The sequence below is a fragment of the Pleurodeles waltl genome, chromosome 9 (genome assembly GCF_031143425.1).
Source record: "Pleurodeles waltl isolate 20211129_DDA chromosome 9, aPleWal1.hap1.20221129, whole genome shotgun sequence".
NCBI lineage: Eukaryota > Metazoa > Chordata > Amphibia > Caudata > Salamandridae > Pleurodeles > Pleurodeles waltl.
In genome coordinates, this window is record NC_090448.1 from 133883942 (window position 1) to 133907508 (window position 23567).

The 23567-nt window shown below is 45.0% G+C and overlaps 1 protein-coding gene across 2 annotated transcripts in view; it reads right to left on the reverse strand.

The window, feature by feature from the left end:
- Nucleotides 1-217: 217 nt before the first annotated feature.
- Nucleotides 218-23567, reverse strand: part of FAM120A (family with sequence similarity 120 member A) — a 405119-nt gene continuing 381769 nt past the window's right edge. For both annotated transcript variants that reach the window (XM_069206413.1, XM_069206412.1), the window contains 2 exons: nt 22608-22710; nt 218-2123 (listed from right to left, as the gene is read on the reverse strand). In XM_069206413.1, coding sequence (XP_069062514.1) covers nt 1815-2123; nt 22608-22710 — 412 coding nt within the window. In that variant the 3' untranslated portion in view covers nt 218-1814. The remainder of the gene's footprint in view (nt 2124-22607; nt 22711-23567) is intronic.

Sequence of the window (23567 nt, forward strand, 5' to 3'; positions counted from 1 at the left end):
GATGGTAAGAATTTTATTTTGACAACAATTACTCATTTCTGTCTGCGAGATGCTCTATGACTAGATTGTCTTTTGTAGAAGAATAGTAAATGTCCACAAATAGGAGACTGAAAGTTCCATGTTCGAAAGGGACACCAGGCTACAGAGGAATAAAGCATTCTGAGAGGAGTGCACTGAAAGCATTGCAATACTCTAAATAAACAAGACAAACCAATCATTTATACTAAAAGAATAAAGATTTTTATTAAGCATTGTAAGTTGCATTCAATTGCCTTCAAATACACCACACCACAATCCATCTACAACCAATCAAACCCAACAGTAGTTCATTCTTGCGCAATCCATGAGTTGGGGCAAAACTCCCTTCAACTTACATAAAGATACCTACTCAGCTCTTGCGGGCAGGGAATGGGGAATTACACCTCATTTCTGATCACTAATGTGTGATGAAGAGCATCAGGAGAATTATATGAAAATGAATATAAAGAAATGATTCTGATTTCAAAGTACATTAAGTTTGGAAACACTAACAGAAACATCAAATGATACAGGGTAGAATTGCTCATACTAAATTCTTGAAGGGGAAAGTTCTCAAGAACAAGCATTTTTTCTTGCTACAGAAGGGGTATTTTTGAAGATCAAAGCTTTTTTTGTGTATTTTTTTCTCCATAGAATTTCATATTGGCTAATATGAAGGCATAAAACAGCAACAGAGAACAATAATGCATACAGCAATGAGTACACCAGGGTAACGTTGATATTCAAACGGCTAGATAATTGTCTTTTTAAGTTTCAGAATAAATGCAACAGAGGTCAATAATCACAATTTTAAGGTTAGAGCAAGATCAGTCAATGACTAAACATAGTTAACATCTTTTATCGGACTATTACTGATTATTAGCTTTTTTTCTTTTGCAAATGGGCACGGTACTTGTAAGAATGGAAGAAAGAGGACAATAACATGCATAATATTAACTACACACTTTAAAAATTATGAACCATGCAGAAGTTCAGCTCAATAGTAGTACTAATGGTCTACGTCTGATTCAAAACCACATAGTTCATTGATCACGGATGCATGGTATTAGTCACAAAAAGTTGCAGAACGTGTGTTTTGCTTTGAAAGGTCATTTGCATTTTCTATGATTTTTTTCAAGTTTATTTCCATTTAACTTGCTTGTGAAGTATGTATGATGTATATTTAAAATCATCAGAACTGCAGTGTTACTCAACTTTCTTATTTGTTTCGATAGCACATTTTAACACAAAAGAACCACATTAACAGTGATGAAGTTTAAGTAAAAGGAAATAAAAATGTGTGGTTGTGCCTTTAGTTTTTTTCATAATCATGAAATCAAAGCCTTGAAAAAAGCTTTTTTGTGTGACACTGTAATGCAAAATCAAATATAATGGCATACTTATGGTGCCAAATACTAAAAATTATATTATATGCTATATATAAGTAAAGCCTGCCAAAGTGTTTTCTTTGTATCTCAAGAAAAAAACTACAAGCTTCATGTTGTTTTGTTGTCATAACCAGTTTGAACTTTTTCGTATACTTCATTTTAAGTGCGGGAGTCAAATGCTCTTCATTTTCTTGGTTTGGTTTATTGTAGCATTTTGACTACAACTGGTTAAAAATAAAAATGTTTGAGTTATTTCATCTCTAACATCAAAAGAGGGATCCGAATTTCCAGAGTCTTCATTTTTCTCTTACGGAAAGGAAAAAATGTACTTAACTGTAGGCTCTCTTTCTTTCCAGATATTCCTAACCATGAACCATCCAACATCCTTCACCCTCTATAAAAATATGTTTACTCTTCTTTTTTTAAGACAGCTGCCTCAAGAGTCTCATCCTTATGGCAAACACTGTCTGTTAGTGCATTTAAATGAGGATTTGTATTGCACAATTTAGAGTCATTATTCAAGGCACTTTCAGATTGGTTGGAAGCCCCGTCATTGCCCGTGTTTCCATTCATCTGTGAAGTTGGTTTCTCCTCCGATACCACTCCATTTTCAGCCAGGGACCCATCTGAAGACACGGCTGAGGACTTGGAATCTTCTGATTGAGTCTTAAGTTCTTTGGCCACCTCTTCTGCTGAAGCAGCGTAAGGAGGTTTTGTCTGTGAAATAATGAAAAACAGACATTAGGAAAAGAACAGACTACTGGACTCGAACCGATACTTATAATGCAGATTATCAAATCTCAGAGAATGGGTGCCAGGACATTAGCAGAATTAAAACAGTTGTACCAGCTGAGGGCGCAACACTTCCATCCCAATCTGTTGTTCGGAAGAGGATCGCCTTTTCATATGGTTCCTCCAACATTGGCCGGGAATTATTACAATAAAGTGGTTTAAGGATTCAGCTACAAGGGGTCATGAAAACAGAAAGCATGCAAATCTATGCATGATTAATGTTTGGGGTGAGTTCTAGGTAAGAAGCAAACGATCACCTAGGCAGTTGATCTGACTGATTTTCCTTGCTACTACACAAAAGAGAAAACCAGAAACAATTACAACTTTAGAGTGATCTGGCACAATTCTTGTTTTGTTAGAAATTGGAAATAAAATAAATGTACCAATAAATGGTGAAAAATATGTAATTATTTTTTTATTCATTAGCTAAGTTTTGCCACGTTCGTGATTTTGGATCTCTGCTCCTGGTTTATCCTTGAACTGGTTTTACCTACTGCGAGTTAATCTACAACATATAGCTTGGAAATTTTGCAAAGCCACCATGGAGAATGTATGCATAGCTCTTATCTGCGACCATACCTTTTGGTAAGCATTACAATGCACAAGAAGGAAAATGTCACTTACCCAGTGTACATCTGTTCGTGGCATTAGTTGCTGCAGATTCACATGCTGTGCATAGTCCGCCGTCTGGTGTTGGGTCGGAGTGTTACAAGTTGTTTTTCTTCGAAGAAGTCTTTTCGAGTCACGAGACCGAGGGACTCCTCCCACTTCGGTTCCATTGCGCATGGGCGTCGACTCCATCTTAGATTGTTTTCCCCGCAGAGGGTGAGGTAGGAGTTGTGTATGCTAATAATAGTGCCCATGCAATGGAATAAATACATATGTACAAAATTAAGGTTTAATGTAATATATTTACAAATGTTCAAGATCTACTTCTAAACGGCTACAGGCTCCCGGGGAGGAGGGTGGGCACATGTGAATCTGCAGCGACTAATGCCACGGACAGATGTACACTGGGTAAGTGACATTTTCCGTTCGGTGGCATGTGTAGCTGCAGATACACATGCTGTGCATAGACTAGTAAGCAGTTATCTCCCCAAAAGCGGTGGTTCAGCCTGTAGGAGTGGAAGTAGTTTGAAATAAAGTTCTTAGTACGGCTTGACCTACTGTGGCCTGTTGTGCAGATAACACATCTACACAGTAGTGTCTAGTAAATGTATGAGGCGTAGACCATGTTGCTGCCTTACATATTTCGGTCATTGGAATATTTCCTAGAAAGGCCACAGTAGCACCTTTCTTTCTGGTTGAGTGTGCCTTTGGTGTAATAGGCAGTTCTCTCTTTGCTTTAAGATAGCAGGTTTGGATGCACTTTACTATCCATCTGGCGATACCTTGTTTTGAAATTGGATTTCCTGTATGAGGTTTTTGGAAGGCAATAAATAGTTGTTTTGTCTTCCTAATTTCTTTTGTCCTGTCAATGTAGTACATTAGTGCTCTCTTGATGTCTAATGTATGTAGTGCTCTTTCAGCTATTGAATCTGGCTGTGGGAAGAACACTGGTAATTCCACTGTTTGGTTTAAGTGGAACGGTGAGATAACCTTTGGTAAGAATTTTGGATTTGTTCTTAGAACGACCTTATTTTTGTGTATTTGAATAAATGGTTCTTGTATGGTAAACGCCTGTATTTCACTTACTCTTCTCAGAGATGTGATGGCAATGAGAAATGCAACTTTCCACGTTAAGTATTGCATTTCACAAGAATGCATGGGTTCGAAAGGTGGACCCATGAGCCTTGTCAAGACAATGTTGAGGTTCCATGAAGAAACAGGTGGTGTCCTTGGTGGTATAATTCTCTTTAGGCCCTCCATAAACGCTTTAATGACAGGTATTCTAAATAGGGAAGTTGAATGAGTAATCTGCAGGAAAGCAGATATTGCTGCGAGATGTATTTTTATGGAAGAGAAAGCTAGATTTGATTTTTGTAAATGTAGTAAATATCCTACTACATCTTTTGGAGATGCATGCAATGGTTGGACTTGATTATTATGGCAGTAACAAACAAATCTTTTCCATTTACTTGCATAGCAGTGTCTAGTGGATGGTCTTCTAGCTTGTTTTATGACCTCCATACACTCTTGTGTGAGGTTTAAGTGTCCAAATTCTAGGATTTCAGGAGCCAAATTGCTAGATTCAGCGATGCTGGGTTTGGATGCCTGATCTGTTGTTTGTGTTGTGTTAACAGATCTGGCCTGTTGGGTAGTTTGACATGAGGTACTATTGACAGGTCTAGTAGTGTGGAATACCAAGGTTGTATTGCCCATGTTGGTGCTATTAGTATGAGTTGGAGTTTGTTTTGACTCAATCTGTTTACTAGATATGGAAGGAGAGGGAGAGGGGGAAAAGCGTACGCAAATATCCCTGACCAATTAATCCATAGAGCATTGCCTTGAGATTGCCGGTGTGGGTACCTGGATGCGAAGTTTTGGCATTTTGCGTTTTCTTTTGTTGCAAATAGATCTATTTGAGGTGTTCCCCAAATTTGGAAGTAAGTGTTGAGGATTTGGGGGTGAATTTCCCATTCGTGGACCTGTTGGTGATCCCGAGAGAGATTGTCTGCTAGCTGGTTCTGGATCCCTGCAATAAACTGTGCTATTAGGCGAATGTGGTTGTGAATTGCCCAATGCCATATTTTTTGTGTTAGGAGACACAACTGTGTTGAGTGTGTTCCCCCCTGTTTGTTTAAATAATACATTGTCATCATGTTGTCTGTTTTGACAAGAATGTATTTGTGGGTTATCATTGGTTGGAATGCTTTCAACGCTAGAAATACTGCTAACAATTCTAGGTGATTTATATGAAACTTTCTTTGATGTACGTCCCATTGTCCTTGGATGCTGTGTTGATTGAGGTGTGCTCCCCACCCTGTCATGGAAGCATCTGTTGTTATCACGTATTGTGGCACTGGGTCTTGGAAAGGCCGCCCTTTGTTTAAATTTGTACTGTTCCACCATAGAAGCGAGACGTATGTTTGGCGGTCTATCACCACCAGATCTAGAAGTTGACCCTGTGCATGTGACCATTGTGATGCTAGGCACTGTTGTAAGGGCCGCATGTGCAATCTTGCGTTTGGGACAATGGCTATGCATGAAGACATCATGCCTAGGAGTTTTAATACCATCTTTGCGTGTATCTTTTGTGTTGGATACATAGCTTGTATCACCTTGTGAAAATTTTGAACCCTTTGTGGACTTGGAGTGGCTATCCCTTTTGTTGTGTTGATTGTCGCTCCTAAGTATTGCTGTGTTTGACACGGCAAAAGGTGCGACTTTGCATAGTTGATGGAGAACCCCAGTTTGTAAAGGGTTTGTATAACATAATCTGTGTGGTGTGAACACTTTGTTAGCGAGTTGGTTTTGATTAACCAATCTTCTAGGTACGGGAACACGTGTATTTGCTGCCTCCTGATATGTGCAGCTACTACTGCTAGACATTTTGTAAAGACTCTTGGTGCTGTTGTTATTCCGAATGGCAACACTTTGAATTGGTAATGTATTCCTTTGAATACGAACCTTAGGTATTTCCTGTGCGAGGGATGTATCGGTATATGGAAATACGCGTCTTTTAGATCTAACGTTGTCGTGTAGTCTTGCTGTTTCAGTAGTGGTATTACGTCTTGTAACGTGACCATGTGAAAGTGGTCTGATTTGATGTAGGTGTTTAGTGTTCTGAGATCTAATATTGGTCTCAGACTTTTGTCCTTTTTCGGTATTAGAAAGTACAGTGAGTAAACTCCTGTGTTCTTTTGTGTTTTTGGTACTAATTCTATTGCGTCTTTTTGCAGTAATGCTTGAACTTCTAGTCCTAGAAGGTCTATATGCTGTTTTGGCATATTGTGTGTTTTTGGTGGGACGTTTGGAGGGAGTTGGAGAAATTCTATGCAATAACCATGTTGGATAATTGCTAAGACCCAAGTGTCTGTTGTTATTTCCTCCCATGATCTGTGGAACTGGCTTAGTCTTCCCCCCACTGGGGTTGTGTGACCTGTGAGTCACTGTTTATTTTGAGGGGTTTTGGGACCTTGAAACTTTCCCCGGTTTCTTGGGAATTGGCCCCCTCTGTATTGGCCTCGAAAGCCACCCCTTTGATATTGTCCCTGGTAGGTAGGTGGTCTTGTTTGTGAGGTGCTGGCTTCTGTGGCTTGACCTCGAAACCCTCCTCTGAAAGTTGTTTTGCGAAATGTGCCAAATGTGCCTCTGCCCTGCGGGGAATAGAGTGCGCCCATGGCTTTGGCTGTGTCAGTGTCCTTCTTTAATTTTTCAATTGCAGTGTCCACTTCTGGGCCAAACAATTGCTGTTCATTGAACGGCATATTGAGCACTGCCTGTTGTATCTCAGGTTTGAAGCCAGATGTGCGCAGCCATGCGTGCCTCCTTATTTTCACAGCAGTATTTATTGTTCTTGCAGCTGTATCTACTGCATCCATAGAAGAACGTATTTGGTTGTTGGAGATATTTTGCCCCTCTTCAACCACTTGTTTTGCTCGTTTCTGGAATTCTTTGGGGAGGTGCTCGATGAGATGCTGCATCTCGTCCCAATGGGCCCTGTCGTATCGCGCTAGGAGTGCTTGCGAGTTGGCGATGCGCCACTGATTTGCAGCTTGTGCTGCAACCCTTTTCCCAGCTGCATCAAACTTGCGGCTCTCCTTGTCCGGAGGTGGTGCGTCGCCTGATGTATGCGAGTTGGCTCTTTTACGAGCTGCTCCTACGACTACTGAATCTGGTGTCAGTTGTGATGTAATAAAAGCAGGGTCTGTGGGCGGTGCCTTGTATTTTTTCTCCACCCTTGGAGTTATTGCTCTGCTTTTAACAGGCTCCTTGGAAATCTGTTTAGCGTGCCTTAGCATTCCCGGGAGCATGGGAAGGCTTTGATAATGGCTGTGGGTGGAGGACAGGGTGTTAAAGAGGAAGTCATCCTCAATAGGCTCCGAATGTAGAGATACATTATGAAATTCGGCTGCCCTAGCTACCACCTGTGCATATGTTGTACTGTCCTCAGGTGGTGAGGGTTTAGTTGGGTACGACTCTGGACTATTGTCCGATACTGGAGCATCATAGAGGTCCCATGCTTCCTGATCATCCTGGCTCATGGTGGTATGAGCTGGTGATTGTGGTGGAGTCTGTGCCGTGATAGATGAGTTGACTGTGGTGGAGAGGGTGGTGGAGTTACCCTCTTTACCACCTTTGCTTGTGGTGGCTTGTCTTGTTGTTGGAAGTCAAGTTTCCTTTTCCTTCTGATTGGGGGTAGAGTGCTGATTTTCCCTGTACCCCTTTGGATAAAGATCCGCTTCTGCGTGTGATCTACCTCTGTAGTTTGTAATTCCTCCTCAAATCGGTGTCTTTTTAGTTGGGAGGACAGTGATTGTTCCTCTGAGTAGGAACTGGTTTTTGGTTCGGTTGCCGGGTGTTTTGGCACCGAAACCGTGTCTTTAGTTGTTTTCGGCTCCGACGAAATCTTTCTCTTTTTCGGTGTCTTGGCCTCTCGGTGCCGACCATCTTCGGTGCCGCTATCTCTGTGCCGAGCAGCTTCGGTGCCGCTGTCTCTGTGTCGAGTAGCTTCGGTGACGCTATCTCGGTGTTGAGCCTTTTCTGCACCACTCTCTCGGTCCCGAGAGTGTTGCGTGCCTGTGTCTCGACCTGAGTCGGACGACTTCGGCACCAGCTCGCCCTTTTTCGGTGCCGATGGACGGTCACCTACTTTATGGGTTATGCCATGGCCTGTTGGCAGTGGCGTCCCCTGGGCTTGGTCTGTTTTTTCGTGTGATCTTTCTTTCGACGTCTTACTCACGGTTGGTTGCTCGTCGACGTCGAATCCTTCGGAATCCGATTCGCGGATGGAGAAAGTTTCTTCTTCTTCCTCCTCCTCGAACCCTTGTTGTCCTGTCGGCGTGGAAGCCATCTGCAACCTCCTGGCTCTTCGGTCCCTGAGCGTTTTTCTCGACCGAAACGCGCGAAAGGCCTCACACGACTCTTCCTTGTGCTCGGGGGACAGGCACAAGTTACAGACCAAATGTTGGTCTGTATAAAGATATTTACTGTGGCATTTAGGACAGAATCGGAACGGGCTCCGTTCCACCAGTCTCGATGTTGCACGCGGTCGGGCCGACCAGGCCCCGACGGGGGATCGAAAATACCCCGAAGGGTTACCGGAGCTCTTTAAGGCTCGGTGTCGATTTGCCCTAACTATCCCGATACCGAACGAAACAATACCGACAAATTTTCCGTTGATTCTGACTAACTTTCCGATCCGAAACACGTAGCGAAAAGGAACACGTCCGAACCCGATGGCGGAAAAAAAACAATCTAAAATGGAGTCGACGCCCATGCGCAATGGAACCGAAGTGGGAGGAGTCCCTCGGTCTCATGACTCGAAAAGACTTCTTCGAAGAAAAACAACTTGTAACACTCCGACCCAACACCAGACGGCGGACTATGCACAGCATGTGTATCTGCAGCTACACATGCCACCGAACCACCAGTTTTCTGCAAAGCACATGTTAAATAGAACCATTCTGTTTAAAATGTTACTTAGCTGTAACAAATGGATTGCAACCTGTTGTGCTATGAATTCAAATGTTTTGCACACTCCTGCAATCTAGTGGTAGAAGCAGAAGTTTCAGATTTTTTTCCGCAGAAGAGATTTCGGTTTCGAGGTGACTCATGTTCCATCCCCAAAAACTGCTTATACTAAACTCACATCCAGTTCGCTTTGCTTTGGCATAATACTTTAAAGCATCTAACTATCCATCACACAAGGCCAGATCTGAAATGGGCTTCTTTAAGTGCTATTTGACTAAAGAAATAAACATTTACTTTTTTGTTGTAATACATTTTGTACAGTCAATGTAGTAGATCAGGCCCTCTTTTAACATCTACAATGTGTAAGGCTCTTTTTGCAACTAACTGAGATTGTGGAAAGAAAGGCTGCTCTTATCGTTTTATGTAATCAACTGCTCTTTCACAACGACCAGGTGTAAGTGTGATCACCTGTGATGAAGATAAAAATGCATTGAAATTGAGGCACTGAACTACATGCCAATTGGAGACTGCGTGATTACTTTTGTAACTGGATCAATTTATGCTCCAACCTTTTTCTCGTGTTGTGGAAGAAACCTGGTAAGTTAATAGTAGGTTATCATGGAACATGAAGAGTAGGTTAGGCAGGCGTGGGTTTGTTCTTAGTACAACATGATCTTTGTCCCCCTGAATAAAAGGTAATTCCAAGTAAGGGTTTGCAATTCACCTTCTCTATGCAAGGAAGTAATTTCAATGAGGGCAACTTTCCACGAGAGAAGGTGCAGTAGGGCAAGAATGTAACATATTAAAAGGGTGTCCAATGAGCCAAATGAGAACCACATTAAGATCTCATGAAGGGACTGGCAGTACCTTGGGGGGATATCTTTCTACAGGAACACTTTAACAACTGGAATTTTATAGAATGACTGTTGCTCCTTAACATATAGGCTGCTACTGGTGCCAAGTGTACCATAATAGAAGTATACGCTAAACCCGATTTTTTGCAGATGTAGCAAACAGCAGACGATGTCCTGTACTGACACTTGCAGGGGATGTTTGATGCTGCTGATACTGTAGTGGACAAGCCTCATTCATTTAAAGTTGAAACACGCCCTTGCAGTGGACCTGCTACCATCCTTTAGAATGAGCATGCATTCTTCTGGAAGCTGAAAATAACCAAACTCTTGAGAGCTCAGGTGCCAAATTGCAAGATGCCTTGAGGTTTGGATGTGGTAACCAACTGTGATACTGCGAGACTAGGGATGCATGCAGGGATAATTGACTGGGTGGATGAACTGGCATGTCCAATAGTACGGAATACAATGGTTAGAATATTTCATGGGTGCCTGCGTTATTTTCCTCACTATGTAGTGAATCAGTGGTAGTGATGGAGTATTAAAGGCAAATATATCATTAACCAGTTTACCCATACAGATGTGCCCGTGGGATGTGGATGTGGGTACCAGGATGTGAAGTTTGGGACTTCTGTGTTTCTGCAGTGGCGTGGGTGTTCCACATTGCTGTAACTATTGATAAAGTACATGGGAGAAGGTCATCACCCATTGGTGCGGTGGTTGATGCAGGTCCATAAAACTGTTTTACAATACCGCAGATATTTTGCGAGCTGATGAACGGTCCAATGCCATTTGTCAATGCTATGTTGACACTGTGAGAGAAGCTGCTGCCTTGACGTTCGGGCGATTCTACCCTTGAATTGTTTTCGTGGCTAATCCTGCTATGAGCAGCTAATGCACTGGCGTTCACGGAATTTCATCTAGCAACTGCCACTGTCGTTCCACAAAGTGGTGTTTATGCTTGTGGTGATTCTACCTTGGCAATATTAAATTTCTTCTCAGGCATTATCCTATGATCTGATGATGATCCCATCATTGTTCAGGGATTGAAACGTCCTCAACCTCAGTACGTTGACTGGTTTTGTCTATGAATGATATTGTAATTGTGAGCAGTGGTACTTCATAAATTGTGACTTTATGGTTAACGCAAAATTTGTCAGACTCCGATGCCTGAGCCGATGTAATTACAAGATTTGCTTCTCCAAGTCTGTTGGTGCTACTGCCCACATAGGATCTGTGGATTTAATTTTGAATAAAGTGTTTGTTTGTACATGGCCTACTGGACACATTGAAGGTTCACTGTGATCGTCACTGAAATTGTTGCTCATATGTTTTGTTTGATGGACTGTTCCAATGATGACAGCAGGGACAAGTGAATGTCTCCCTGCTTTGTCGATGTAGTACATGGCATTCATGTCTGTACATATGAGCACTGCTATCTTGTGAAACAGTGCAAAATTCTAGTAATGCAAGCTGCATTGCAATTAGCTCTGGCAGATTAATGTGCAGTTTTTGTGGCAACTAGTTGCCCCTGAAGAACAAATTACTTACCTTCGATAACATTCTTTCTGATGGATTCTCTAGCTAACTGCAGATTCCTCACTTTTAGAATGCCACCATGCACCAGACTGGATCTGTTGATTTTTTCAGCAATACTCGTGAGCCAGTAAGTGGTCCAGTGTGGCTGCACAGTGACTCCAGAAGTGACAGTGGAGTTTCATGTAAGCATCACCCCTACATGTTGATCGCAGTTTCTTGCATCTTTCTCCTTCTATGCCCTCAGAGTGTAGAGCAAATTTGTCAGAGACGGTGTACTTAACTTCCAACTCCCTTTTACATGCTACTTTTTACAACCGGTAGGTCGGAGGTCAGTAAGGAATTTACAGATGGAGTACCCACCAAAATAAACGTCACTAAAAGTAAATAAGTTGTTGGCTACTTCTGCAGCTTCCTCACATTTAGAATAGATAACATCCATGTCAGGAACCCCTAAAGGTGGAAGACCTCAGGGGCTCAAACCATAGGATTTTGCAGAACCGTGCGGGCAATGTGACCTTCCCACCAGACCTAGCTGTGAAGACACCAGTGTTCTGAGAAGATATGTACTGACACTAATATCACGGACTGGTAAATGTTTGCTCAGGCACCCTTTGCACCAATGCTGCTGTAGAAGCCTTGGCTCTAGTGGACTGAGCCTGCAGATTTCAGAAGGATGCTATTTGGCTAATGCGTAGCAAATTTTGATGCACAGGACTATCCACCTGGACAGAGCCCTCTACACTGCACCACCATATCTTTCTTTAGACCAGAGAATCTCAAAAGGAGCATGTCATGGTCTTTTGTGGGTTCAACGTAAAATCTTAGTAGTTGTTGAAGGGTGCCTGGCTGCAAGGATGACATCAACCACCCAGGTTGGCAAGTTAAAAGCTTTTTAGCTGCCTCTTTCCAATCTCTATGCATGGAGATGTAGGTTGCGAGGGCTTAGATGCAAGAACCAATGTGCCGTCTTGCGGAGACAGGTTGATTAGAAATAAAAGAATGGCCGAAAGGAAAATGCTCCGTAGCACTGGGTACCAAACTCTCCTGACCCAGTCCGTGCAATGAGAATGACATGGGCCTCGTCAGTACTGATCTTTCTTAGAACTTCAGGAAGGAGAGATTGTGGTGGGAATGCATACAGAAGTTCCATCTTACATGCCAGCTAGAATGTGTCTCCTAATCAGTACTTTGGAGGAGACTCCAACGCACACAACTGCTGACACTGTTCATTTCAATAGTGGCAAACAGATAGCCAGGGCATAACCCACTGCTTGGAAACAACCTGTGCCACCTAGGGATGAAGGCTCCACTTATGTGTCAGACAATGCCTTCTCAATTTGTTCATTCTCGCATTCAGAGTCCCTGCCAAGTGGTTGGTGACTTGAAAGATATTGTTTGTCCGACCACATCCAAAAGCATAGAGGATCCTAACAAAAAAAACCAGATCCGATCCCAACCACCTCCACTTGCAGTATTTCATGGGAGTCATGTTGTCTGTGTGGGCTAACACCAGCGTTCCTTTGCTGGTTGGCAGGAAAACAATTAGGTTCAGATGAACCACCCGAAACTTCAGAAACCTGATATGGAGCTGTCTCTCCACTGGAAACCAAAGGCTCTTGTTCGCCACCTCTCCTTAGTGGCCTCCCCAACCCAGCAGTGATGGGTCTGTAACCACTGAACTCTGGGTTGAGGAGAAAGCGCGGCCTGCTGCAGGTCATGTTAGCATCCACCTGCTATCTCTGTAGATGGTGCACTATCTCCCTTGAGCTCTGGATAGAGTGGGAGAGGCATCCGTGATCCTGGGCCTGCTGGGATAGTAGTTTCCAAAGTTGGGCCATCATGTGCCACGTGGCATTTGGGATCATGAGGATTCATGAGGCAAGGAGACTGAGCCTCAGAGCCATCATCACTGAAACCCAGGATTGATCAAGAAGCACTGGTATCTTGTACTGGTTATCCTGGGCTCACTGCAACAGGAAATGCCTCAAACATCAGTGTCCTGAATTGCCCCAATGAATGGAAGACTCGTGAGGGGTTCAGGTGGGACGGCCTAGATGGTGAAACCAAACTATGTTAAGAGTTTAGTCTTTATCTGGAGACGCCTCTGCCTTTGGTGATTCTTTGAGACAAGGAAGTAATGCGAATAACATCCTTCCTCTAAATCGGTACCCCATCTGCGGCACCATCAGACAACAGAATGGTGACATCCCTGCATCAGAATCGCTGAATTTTCTGAGGACAATTGTTCAGGTGTGGAAAGGAGGAAGGGTTGGCAGGAGATGAATGGCAGGATGTAGCCCTTTTGTACAATCTACAAGACCCATCTGTCTGAAGTGATGGATCTCCAGCCAGGAAGGAAATGTATCAAGTCCTATCAGCCAGACATAAACCAGAGAGAGGCAAACTAAAGATATGGTAGCTGCTGCAACAAAGGAGGAAGAATTGGAGGACTGCTGTCCCTACTGGTTGAAGTAATGCCATGGTGATGCCTCGAAAGGACGGTGTTAATTGCTGTGGTACAGTCTGAAAGACGTGTTGCCTCTAAGCTTGCCTCCTGGAATAGCATCTGAATTTTCTGTACTGGTGGTGAAATTATTTAGCTGCTTGTAAGGAAATGCCTCCTTGGCATGGTTGCCCCCTGACTTTTTGCCTTTGCTGATGCTATGTTTACAATTGAAAGTGTGCTGAGGCCTGCTAACCAGGCCCCAGCACCAGTGTTCTTTCCCTAACCTGTACTTTTGTATCCACAATTGGCAGACCCTGGCATCCAGATAAGTCCCTTGTAACTGGTACTTCTAGTACCAAGGGCCCTGATGCCAAGGAAGGTCTCTAAGGGCTGCAGCATGTCTTATGCCACCCTGGAGACCTCTCACTCAGCACAGACACCCTGCTTGCCAGCTTGTGTGTGCTAGTGAGAACAAAACGAGTAAGTCGACATGGCACTCCCCTCAGGGTGCCATGCCAGCCTCTCACTGCCTATGCAAGTATAGGTCAGTCACCCCTCTAGCAGGCCTTACAGCCCTAAGGCAGGGTGCACTATACCATAGGTGAGGGTACCAGTGCATGAGCATGGTACCCCTACAGTGTCTAAACAAAACCTTAGACATTGTAAGTGCAGGGTAGCCATAAGAGTATATGGTCTGGGAGTTTGTCAAACACGAACTCCACAGCACCATAATGGCTACACTGAAAACTGGGAAGTTTGGTATCAAACTTCTCAGCACAATAAATGCACACTGATGCCAGTGTACATTTTATTGCAAAATACACCCCAGAGGGCACCTTAGAGGTGCCCCCTGAAACTTAACCGACTGTCTGTGTAGGCTGACTAGTTCCAGCAGCCTGCCACACTAGAGACATGTTGCTGGCCCCATGGGGAGAGTGCCTTTGTCACTCTGAGGCCAGTAACAAAGCCTGCACTGGGTGGAGATGCTAACACCTCCCCCAGGCAGGAGCTGTGACACCTGGCGGTGAGCCTCAAAGGCTCACCCCTTTGTCACAGCCCAGCAGGGCACTCCAGCTTAGTGGAGTTGCCCGCCCCCTCCGGCCACGGCCCCCACTTTTGGCGGCAAGGCTGGAGGGAACAAAGAAAGCAACAAGGAGGAGTCACTGGCCAGTCAGGACAGCCCCTAAGGTGTCCTGAGCTGAAGTGACTCTAACTTTTAGAAATCCTCCATCTTGCAGATGGAGGATTCCCCCAATAGGGTTAGGATTGTGACCCCCTCCCCTTGGGAGGAGGCACAAAGAGGGTGTACCCACCCTCAGGGCTAGTAGCCATTGGCTACTAACCCCCCAGACCTAAACACGCCCTTAAATTTAGTATTTAAGGGCTACCCTGAACCCTAGAAAATCAGATTCCTGCAACAACAAGAAGAAGGACTGCCTAGCTGAAAACCCCTGCAGAGGAAGACCAGAAGACAACAACTGCCTTGGCTCCAGAAACTCACCGGCCTGTCTCCTGCCTTCCAAAGAACTCTGCTCCAGCGACGCCTTCCAAAGGGACCAGCGACCTCTGCATCCTCTGAGGACTGCCCTGCTTCGACGACAAGAAACTCCCGAGGACAGCGGACCTGCTCCAAAAAGACTGCAACTCTGTTTCAAGAAGCAGCCTTAAAGAACCCTGCAACTCCCCGCAAGAAGCGTGAGACTTGCAACACTGCACCCGGCGACCCAGACTCGGCTGGTGGAGAACCAACACCTCAGGGAGGACCCCCGGACTACTCTACGACTGTGAGTACCAAAACCTGTCCCCCCCTGAGCCCCCACAGCGCCGCCTGCAGAGGGAATCCCGAGGCTTCCCCTGACCGCGACTCTCTGAAACCTAAGTCCCGACGCCTGGAAAAGACCCTGCACCCGCAGCCCCCAGGACCTGAAGGACCGGACTTTCACTGCAGAAGTGACCCCCAGGAGTCCCTCTCCCTTGCCCAAGTGGAGGTTTCCCCAAGGAAGCCCCCCCTTGCCTGCCTGCAGCACTGAAGAGATCCCTTGATCTCTCATTGACTAACATTGCGAACCCGACGCTTGTTCTAACACTGCACCCGGCCGCCCCCGCGCCGCTGAGGGTGAAATTTCTGTGTGGGCTTGTGTCCCCCCCGGTGCCCTACAAAACCCCCCTGGTCTGCCCTCCGAAGACGCGGGTACTTACCTGCAAGCAGACCGGAACCGGGGCACCCCCTTCTCTCCATTATAGCCTATGCGTTTTGGGCACCACTTTGAACTCTGCACCTGACCGGCCCTGAGCTGCTGGTGTGGTGACTTTGGGGTTGCTCTGAACCCCCAACGGTGGGCTACCTTGGACCAAGAACTGAACCCTGTAAGTGTCTTACTTACCTGGTAAAACTAACAAAAACTTACCTCCCCCAGGAACTGTGAAAATTGCACTAAGTGTCCACTTTTGAAATAGCTATTTGTGAATAACTTGAAAAGTATACATGCAATTGAAATGATTCAAAGTTCCTAATGTATTTACCTGCAATACCTTTCAAACAAGATATTACATGTTAAATTTGAACCTGTGGTTCTTAAAATAAACTAAGAAAATATATTTTTCTATAACAAAACCTATTGGCTGGATTTGTCTCTGAGTGTGTGTACCTCATTTATTGTCTATGTGTATGTACAACAAATGCTTAACACTACTCCTTGGATAAGCCTACTGCTCGACCACACTACCACAAAATAGAGCATTAGTATTATCTATTTTTACCACTATTTTACCTCTAAGGGGAACCCTTGGACTCTGTGCATGCTATTCCTTACTTTGAAATAGCACATACAGAGCCAACTTCCTACACTGCTCTTAAGCGAACCCATGATAATGCTGTAGCACGTCTACCCTTGTATCATTCTAGCACTGAAGAATACTTTACTTACTTTTCGGTAACGCTTTTTCTGGTGGATACAGCATCTACCTGCAAACTCCTCACCTTTTTAATACCCACATCACAAATGCAATTACAGTTACTAAACACTAAATCAAAGATTTACATATGAAAACTCGTATACATGCAAAATACACAGACTTCTTTTTGGTATATGCAAACAAGCAACGGGGAGGCAGGTAGGTTGGTGAGGAATACACCAGTAGATACTGCATCACCAGAAAAAGTGTTACCAAAGATAAGTTAACTTGTTCTACTGATGGATACATCTACCTGCGGATTCCTCACATTTTGAATACAGTACCTAAGCAGACCCACACACTGAGGTGGGCGCATGTCTGCCTATACCAACAAAAACTTACAAAGCAGACGAAGTAGCAAAGTGACCGTCGCTCCTCACTTCCAAGTCTAAACAATAGTGCTAAGCAAACGTGTGAAGGTAGGCCCAAGTCGCTGCTTTACAAATATCAGACACAGTGACTTCTCTAACTAAAGCAGAGGTTAAGGATTTAGCTCTAGCAGAGTAAGCAGGAATACCTTCTGAAGGTTCTTTGTGTGCTTTGGCGTAGCAGGTCTAAATACAGAGGAGGAGCCATCTTGACAAACTTCTTTTGTGAACTGCTTTTTCTTTCATTTTGCCAAGGTACCCCACAAAAAGCCGTCCATCTGGCCTGAAATCAAGTACCCTGTCCACATAAAAACAGACAACCCTTTTGGGCTCAAATCAATTAAGTCTTTTCTCCTCTTCAGATGGATTGGGAAGTGGAAGGACAGCAGAAGGGGTGAGAGACTGACCCAAATAGAAGGTGTAGGAAGTTGGCTCTGTATGTGCTATTTCAAAGTAAGGAATAGCATGCAGAGTCCAAGGGTCCCCCTTAGAGGTAAGATAGTGGCAAAAAGAGATAATACTAATGCTCTATTTTGTGGTAGTGTGGTCGAGCAGTAGGCTTATCCAAGGAGTAGTGTTAAGCATTTGTTGTACATACACACAGGCAATAACTGGGGAACACACACTCCGAGACAAATCCAGCCAATAGGTTTTGTTATAGAAAAATATATTTTCTTAGTTTATTTTAAGAACCACAGGTTCAAATTCTACATGTAATATCTAATTTGAAAGGTATTGCAGGTAAGTACTTTAGGAACTTTGAATAATTACAGTAGCATATATACTTTTTACATAAAACACAATAAGCTGTTTTAAAAGTGGACACTTAGTGCAATTTTCACAGTTCCTGGGGGAGGTAAAGTATTGTTAGGTTTCACAGGTAAGTAAGTCACTTACAGGTTTCAGTTTTGGGTCCAAGGTAGCCCACCGTTGGGGGTTCAGAGCAACCCCAAAGTTACCACACCAGCAGCTCAGGGCCGGTCAGGTGCAGAGGTCCAAGAGGTGCCCAAAACACATAGGCTTCAATGGAGAGAAGGGGGTGCCCCGGTTCCAGTCTGCCAGCAGGTAAGTACCCGCGTCTTCGGAGGGCAGACCAGGGGGGTTTTGTAGGGCACCAGGGGGGACACAAGTCCACACAGAAAGTACACCCTCAGCAGCGCGGGGGCGGCCGGGTGCAGTGTGCAAACAAGCGTCGGGTTCTCTGTAGATTTCAATGGGAGACCAAGGGGTCTCTTCAGCGGTGCAGGCAAGCGAGGGGGGGGGCTCCTCGGGGTAGCCACCACCTGGGCAAGGGAGAGGGCCTCCTGGGGGTCACTCCTGCACAGAAGTTCCGTTCCTTCAGGTGCTGGGGGCTGCGGGTGCAGGGTCTTTTCCAGCCGTCGGGACTTTAGGTTCAGGCAGTCGCGGTCAGGGGGAGCCTCGGGATTCCCTCTGCAGGCGTCGCTGTGGGGGCTCAGGGGGGACAACTTTGGTTACTCACGGACTCGGAGTCGCCGGAGGGTCCTCCCTGAGGTGTTGGTTTTCCACAAGTCGAGTCGGGGTCGCCGGGTGCAGTGTTGCAAGTCTCACGCTTCTTGCGGGGAGTTGCAGGGGTCTTTAAATCTGCACCTTTGAAACAAAGTTGCAGTTCTTTTGGAGCAGTGCCGCTGTCCTCGGGAGTTTCTTGTCTTTCTTGAAGCAGGGCAGTCCTCTGAGGATTCAGAGGTCGCTGGTCCCATGGAAAGCGTCGCTGGAGCAGGTTTCTTTGGAAGGCAGGAGACAGGCCGGTAAGTCTGGGGCCAAAGCAGTTGGTGTCTTCTGTTCTTCCTCTGCAGGGGTTTTTCAGCTCAGCAGTCTTCTTCTTCTTGTAGTTTCAGGAATCTAAAGTTTTAGGTTCAGGGAAGCCCTTAAATACTAAATTTAAGGGCGTGTTTAGGTCTGGGGGGTTAGTAGCCAATGGCTACTAGCCCTGAGGGTGAGTACACCCTCTTTGTGCCTCCTCCCAAGGGGAGGGGGTCACATCCCTAATCCTATTGGGGGAATCCTCCATCTGCAAGATGGAGGATTTCTAAAAGTTAGAGTCACTTCAGCTCAGGACACCTTAGGGGCTGTCCTGACTGGCCAGTGACGACTCCTTGTTATTCTCATTATCTCCCCCGGCCTTGCCGCCAAAAGTGGGGTCGTGGCCGGAGGGGGCGGGCAACTCCACTAGCTGGAGTGCCCTGTGGTGCTGGAACAAAGGGGGTGAGCCTTTGAGGCTCACCGCCAGGTGTTACAGCTCCTGCCTGGGGGAGGTGTTAGCATCTCCACCCAGTGCAGGCTTTGTTACTGGCCTCAGAGTGACAAAGGCACTCTTCCCCATGGGGCCAGCAACATGTCTCGGTTGTGGCAGGCTGCTGGAACCAGTCAGCCTACACAGATAGTCGGTTAAGGTTTCAGGGGGAACCTCTAAGGTGCCCTCTGGGGTGTATTTTACAAAAAAATGTACACTGGCGTCAGTGTGCATTTATTGTGCTGTGAAGTTTGATACCAAACTTCCCAGTTTTCAGTGAAGCCATTATGGTGCTGTGGAGTTCGTGTAAAACAGACTCCCAGACCATATACTCTTATGGCTACCCTGCACTTACAATGTCTAAGGTTTTGCTTAGACACTGTAGGGGCACAGTGCTCATGCACTGGTGCCCTCACCTATGGTATAGTGCACCCCGACTTAGGGCTGTAAGGCCTGCTAGAGGGGTGACTTATCTATACTTGCATAGTCAGTGAGAGGCTGGCATGGCACCCTGAGGGGAGTGCCATGTCGACTTACTCGTTTTGTTCTCACCAGCACACACAAGCTGGCAAGCAGTGTGTCTGTGCAGAGTGAGGGGTCTCCAGGGTGGCATAAGACATGCTGCAGCCCTTAGAGACCTTCCTTGGCATCAGGGCCCTTGGTACCAGGGGTACCATTTACAAGGGACTTATCTGGATGCCAGGGTGTGCCAATTGTGGATACAAAAGTACAGGTTAGGGAAAGAACACTGGTGCTGGGGCCTGGTTAGCAGGCCTCAGCACACTTTCAATTCAAAACATAGCATCAGCAAAGGCAAAAAGTCAAGGGGTAACCATGCCAAGGAGGCATTTCCTTACAGAAGGGAGTTACCAGTTTCAGCAGGAAGGCAGCCCTGATTCTCCGAACCAAATTATGAGGGAAGAAAGTTGTGAAGGGAGGCTGAACATTTAAGGCCTGTAAGCTCACTAACTCGTCTTGCAGACATTATGGTAATTACAAAAATCCCCTTAAAGGTACGGAATCTCAAGGGACAACAGTGTAACGATTAGAACTGAGAACACATTTGATAAGTAAGAACTAAATTAAGATCCCACTGAGGCATAACAAAAGGAGTGGGATGGTATTTAATTGTAAGTCCCTTAATATAGGAAACTTAATGAAGAAGGTTGATCTGGTAAAAAGATTCCATTGTTACCTTCTAGTGCTTTGACTTCACCCCTGCCTGAAACAGCCTTTGATGTTCTTTGCTGATATTGTGAAGGCAAGATGGAGTGTTTGGCAGTGTGGCATGAATTTTCAAGTAGCACTCGGGTAATGCTGAAAAAGACCCACTTCTCTGAGGTTGTGTGTTCGCACTGGGGAAGATATAACCTTATCCTTCCCCTGACCAATGCTGTGTGATTGGGGAGAATGGAAGATAAGCCACAGCTTTGAAGCAGAAGGCACCTTGCCTCATGCTACTCTGCCTTTACCGCAGTTGCTACCGCGCAATTCTGCTTTATGTTAGGACTTAGAACTTTGTCCACCCTCAAAAGTCTGTTGATGCTGAAAAGCAGAGTGCGGAGGTGAAGCCGAAAACCAGACCTGCCGGTAAGAGTTTTGAGCGCCCACATAGCTATTTAACATATCAACACCTTTCTTCATTTTTTCCAGCTTCATGTCCACCCATGGTCTAAATAGTCTAATTCCAACTAAGGGGACATTTAGCAAATGATGATGGACTTCAGGATGAAACAGATCCTAGGCCAGGCACGCCTTTTGAGCAGGATGCTGGTGCCTGTCTCCATGGAAGTGGTATCAGATGCATCTGGAGTACATCAGAGGTTGGTATTGGAAATATTTTTTTTTTCTTGCACCAACTTCTTGCCTCTTTTCTAGTAAACTTGAAGCTGGTGATTGACACTTCTCAGAGGTGGCAATATCTGGACAATGGGCCAGTTGAGTTGGCCACACTGGGTAGCTGGAATAACAACTAATCTCTGTCATACTGCATCAGTGTTCTGGCTTTCTCTGTCCAGTGGTTGTGCGTTCCCCGTGCCTTGGGTGAATGCCATATTTCTGGCTGCATGAACAACTAGGTAAGCTGGTAGTACATGGCCCCTAATGTACAAGGTAGCTTCTGGTGCTTCCTTGTATCACTTCTCCACTTTCAGGGTGAAAACCCTTGTTTTTATTTGGTTTCTTATGGTTTTTCTGCTACTCACGTAGTCATCTTTTTTACCATAAGAAGGAACTGAACTGAGTGTTATTTTTGAGATCATCTCCACTAGGGAGTAGACTTCCTCCACCACATGGTATTTACTATTTGGTGGTCAGTCACTCTTTGGATGACAGCCTGACATGATTTAGTGTCATCTGGTGGGGAGGGTTTTAATGGAAAGGGGTCCAGAGATGGGTCTTCATTTAGTTCCAAGCTATTGTCATGCCCGGGGGTCACGTTCTTTGTCCATAAGGCACATCTAAAACAAGCTTTTTTTAAGAGTCTAAGTGCAGTGAATGTGCTGGTGAGTGTCTGCGCTGGTGACCGACGAGGCAGTATAGGGGTAGGGACTCTAGGTCTGTCTCCCTTTATTATGGGGAAAGATCAGAGTTCATCAGATACTAACTCTTTGAAAGTGAGCCTTCTTTTCTTTGGGTGTATTTATCCCGCCTACTGTAGGAGACGTCCAAATGTGTGACCTGTAACAGGACTAATGTAAATCTTTTGCAGTGTAGTAGGCTGCTAATTTTTCTCATGGTTCTTTCAGCTCATTAGGCGTTGATGCTGGTTTTGAACCAGACTTTATCGTGTTATTTGGTTCCTGAGTGTCTTGGGGTGTTGAGTGGTGGCTTCCCAGCACTGAGGCTTGACTGGCCTGTATGCAAGCTTTTTCAGAGCCAAAATATGTTTTTGAACCTGAGTGGTGGCTGAAAACTGCTGAGGAGCCATCTCAGGGCTCATAGCTTTGCTTTCTCAGGACTTAAGACTTCTGTCAAGATTAGACCCAAGAAGAAAGATCCTTGGATGCCCTGGACAATTTAGCGGTTGTCAATGTTCTGTGGAAGGCTTGACTTATGCTAGGGTGTAATGATGGTTCATGATTTTATTAAGGTCTATTTTACACATCAATAGGAAAGAGGGACCACTGTAATCTTGCTGGAGGTGGTCAGGATTAAGGCTCCCTACGAAATCTAGACTGACCGGCACAGAAACAAGGAAAACCCCACAAAGGCTCCCAACGAAATACATAATCGCCAAAAAAGAAACAACGAAACCCCTGCGAAAACCATTATATATGCAGCAATGGTCACCAGCTACAGAGAGAAACTGAAGGACAGATTTAGCAAAGGGATAATGTACATATAAAATGTTACAAACTGGAAGTAAACTGACATGTAAAAACACACAATGAACTTGACTTTGCAGTGCAAGTCTTGTATTACCTGTACTGACACTCCTTGGGGTTTGTACCCTCTGCCGCCGTAGAATTTGCCTACTCTTCCGAAAGTTCTTATGACTGGGGTGGAAATAACTCCCCTAGGACGTCTACAAGCAAAACAAAAACAGAAATGCAATTTAAAATACCCTGGGCTTGCTGTTGACAGTAATGTATACCCTTGTGTAACCAAAAGTTTATGTATAATTTTTTTTAAATTGTCATTATTGAGGCAACATCCTTATCCAAACGTACAACAATTTCCTTCTATTGCTAAGATTTAGAAAATTGAGAAATGGGGTGTAGTATGTCGAACGGTATAAACCCACAAAGCTTAAGTATGATTTCAGAAAAAAGGTTTATTGAAGTTTTTATAGAAATGTCTCTAATTGTCTCTTGTTCCTTCTTTCCTTTATTGTCTTGTCTCTTCTTCTTCTAGGGGAGTGTTCTTCTTGTCTGGTGGCAGTCTCCAATGGGTGGTACCGTGTTGACAAAAAGAAAAACGCTAAGGTAAGTGGGGTATTTACATGTATTTTATAATTTATTAAAGTAAAGGGAAGGAGGGGACCTGGGGTGACGATGGTGAGTATAGTTAGGTGAATAAAGCCAAAATAGTGCACTTTTGTGACTCTTGTGCTCTTTCTGGTGCTCCTTACAGACCCTTCCAACTCCTTTCCTCCCCTTTGGTCTTCCTCCCCTTCCCCAGTGCCCTCTTATTTGTGACCCCCTCTTTTATGTTCCCACAAGGACCGTACCTTGTTAAGCCACGACCCTCCTGGGTCGTGGCTGGAGCTGGGGTGTTCCTTTGGGGTGCTGACCGGAATAATCCTCTCCTCCTCGTCTCTCTGTGGTCCCCTCGAGTCTCCTATTCCTTCGGGTCGCTTCCCCTGCTCGTTCTTCTCCTCCTCCTCTTCGGTCTCCTCCGGTTCTCCCGTATCCTCCTGTCCTCCGTGGCTTTCCTTCTCCT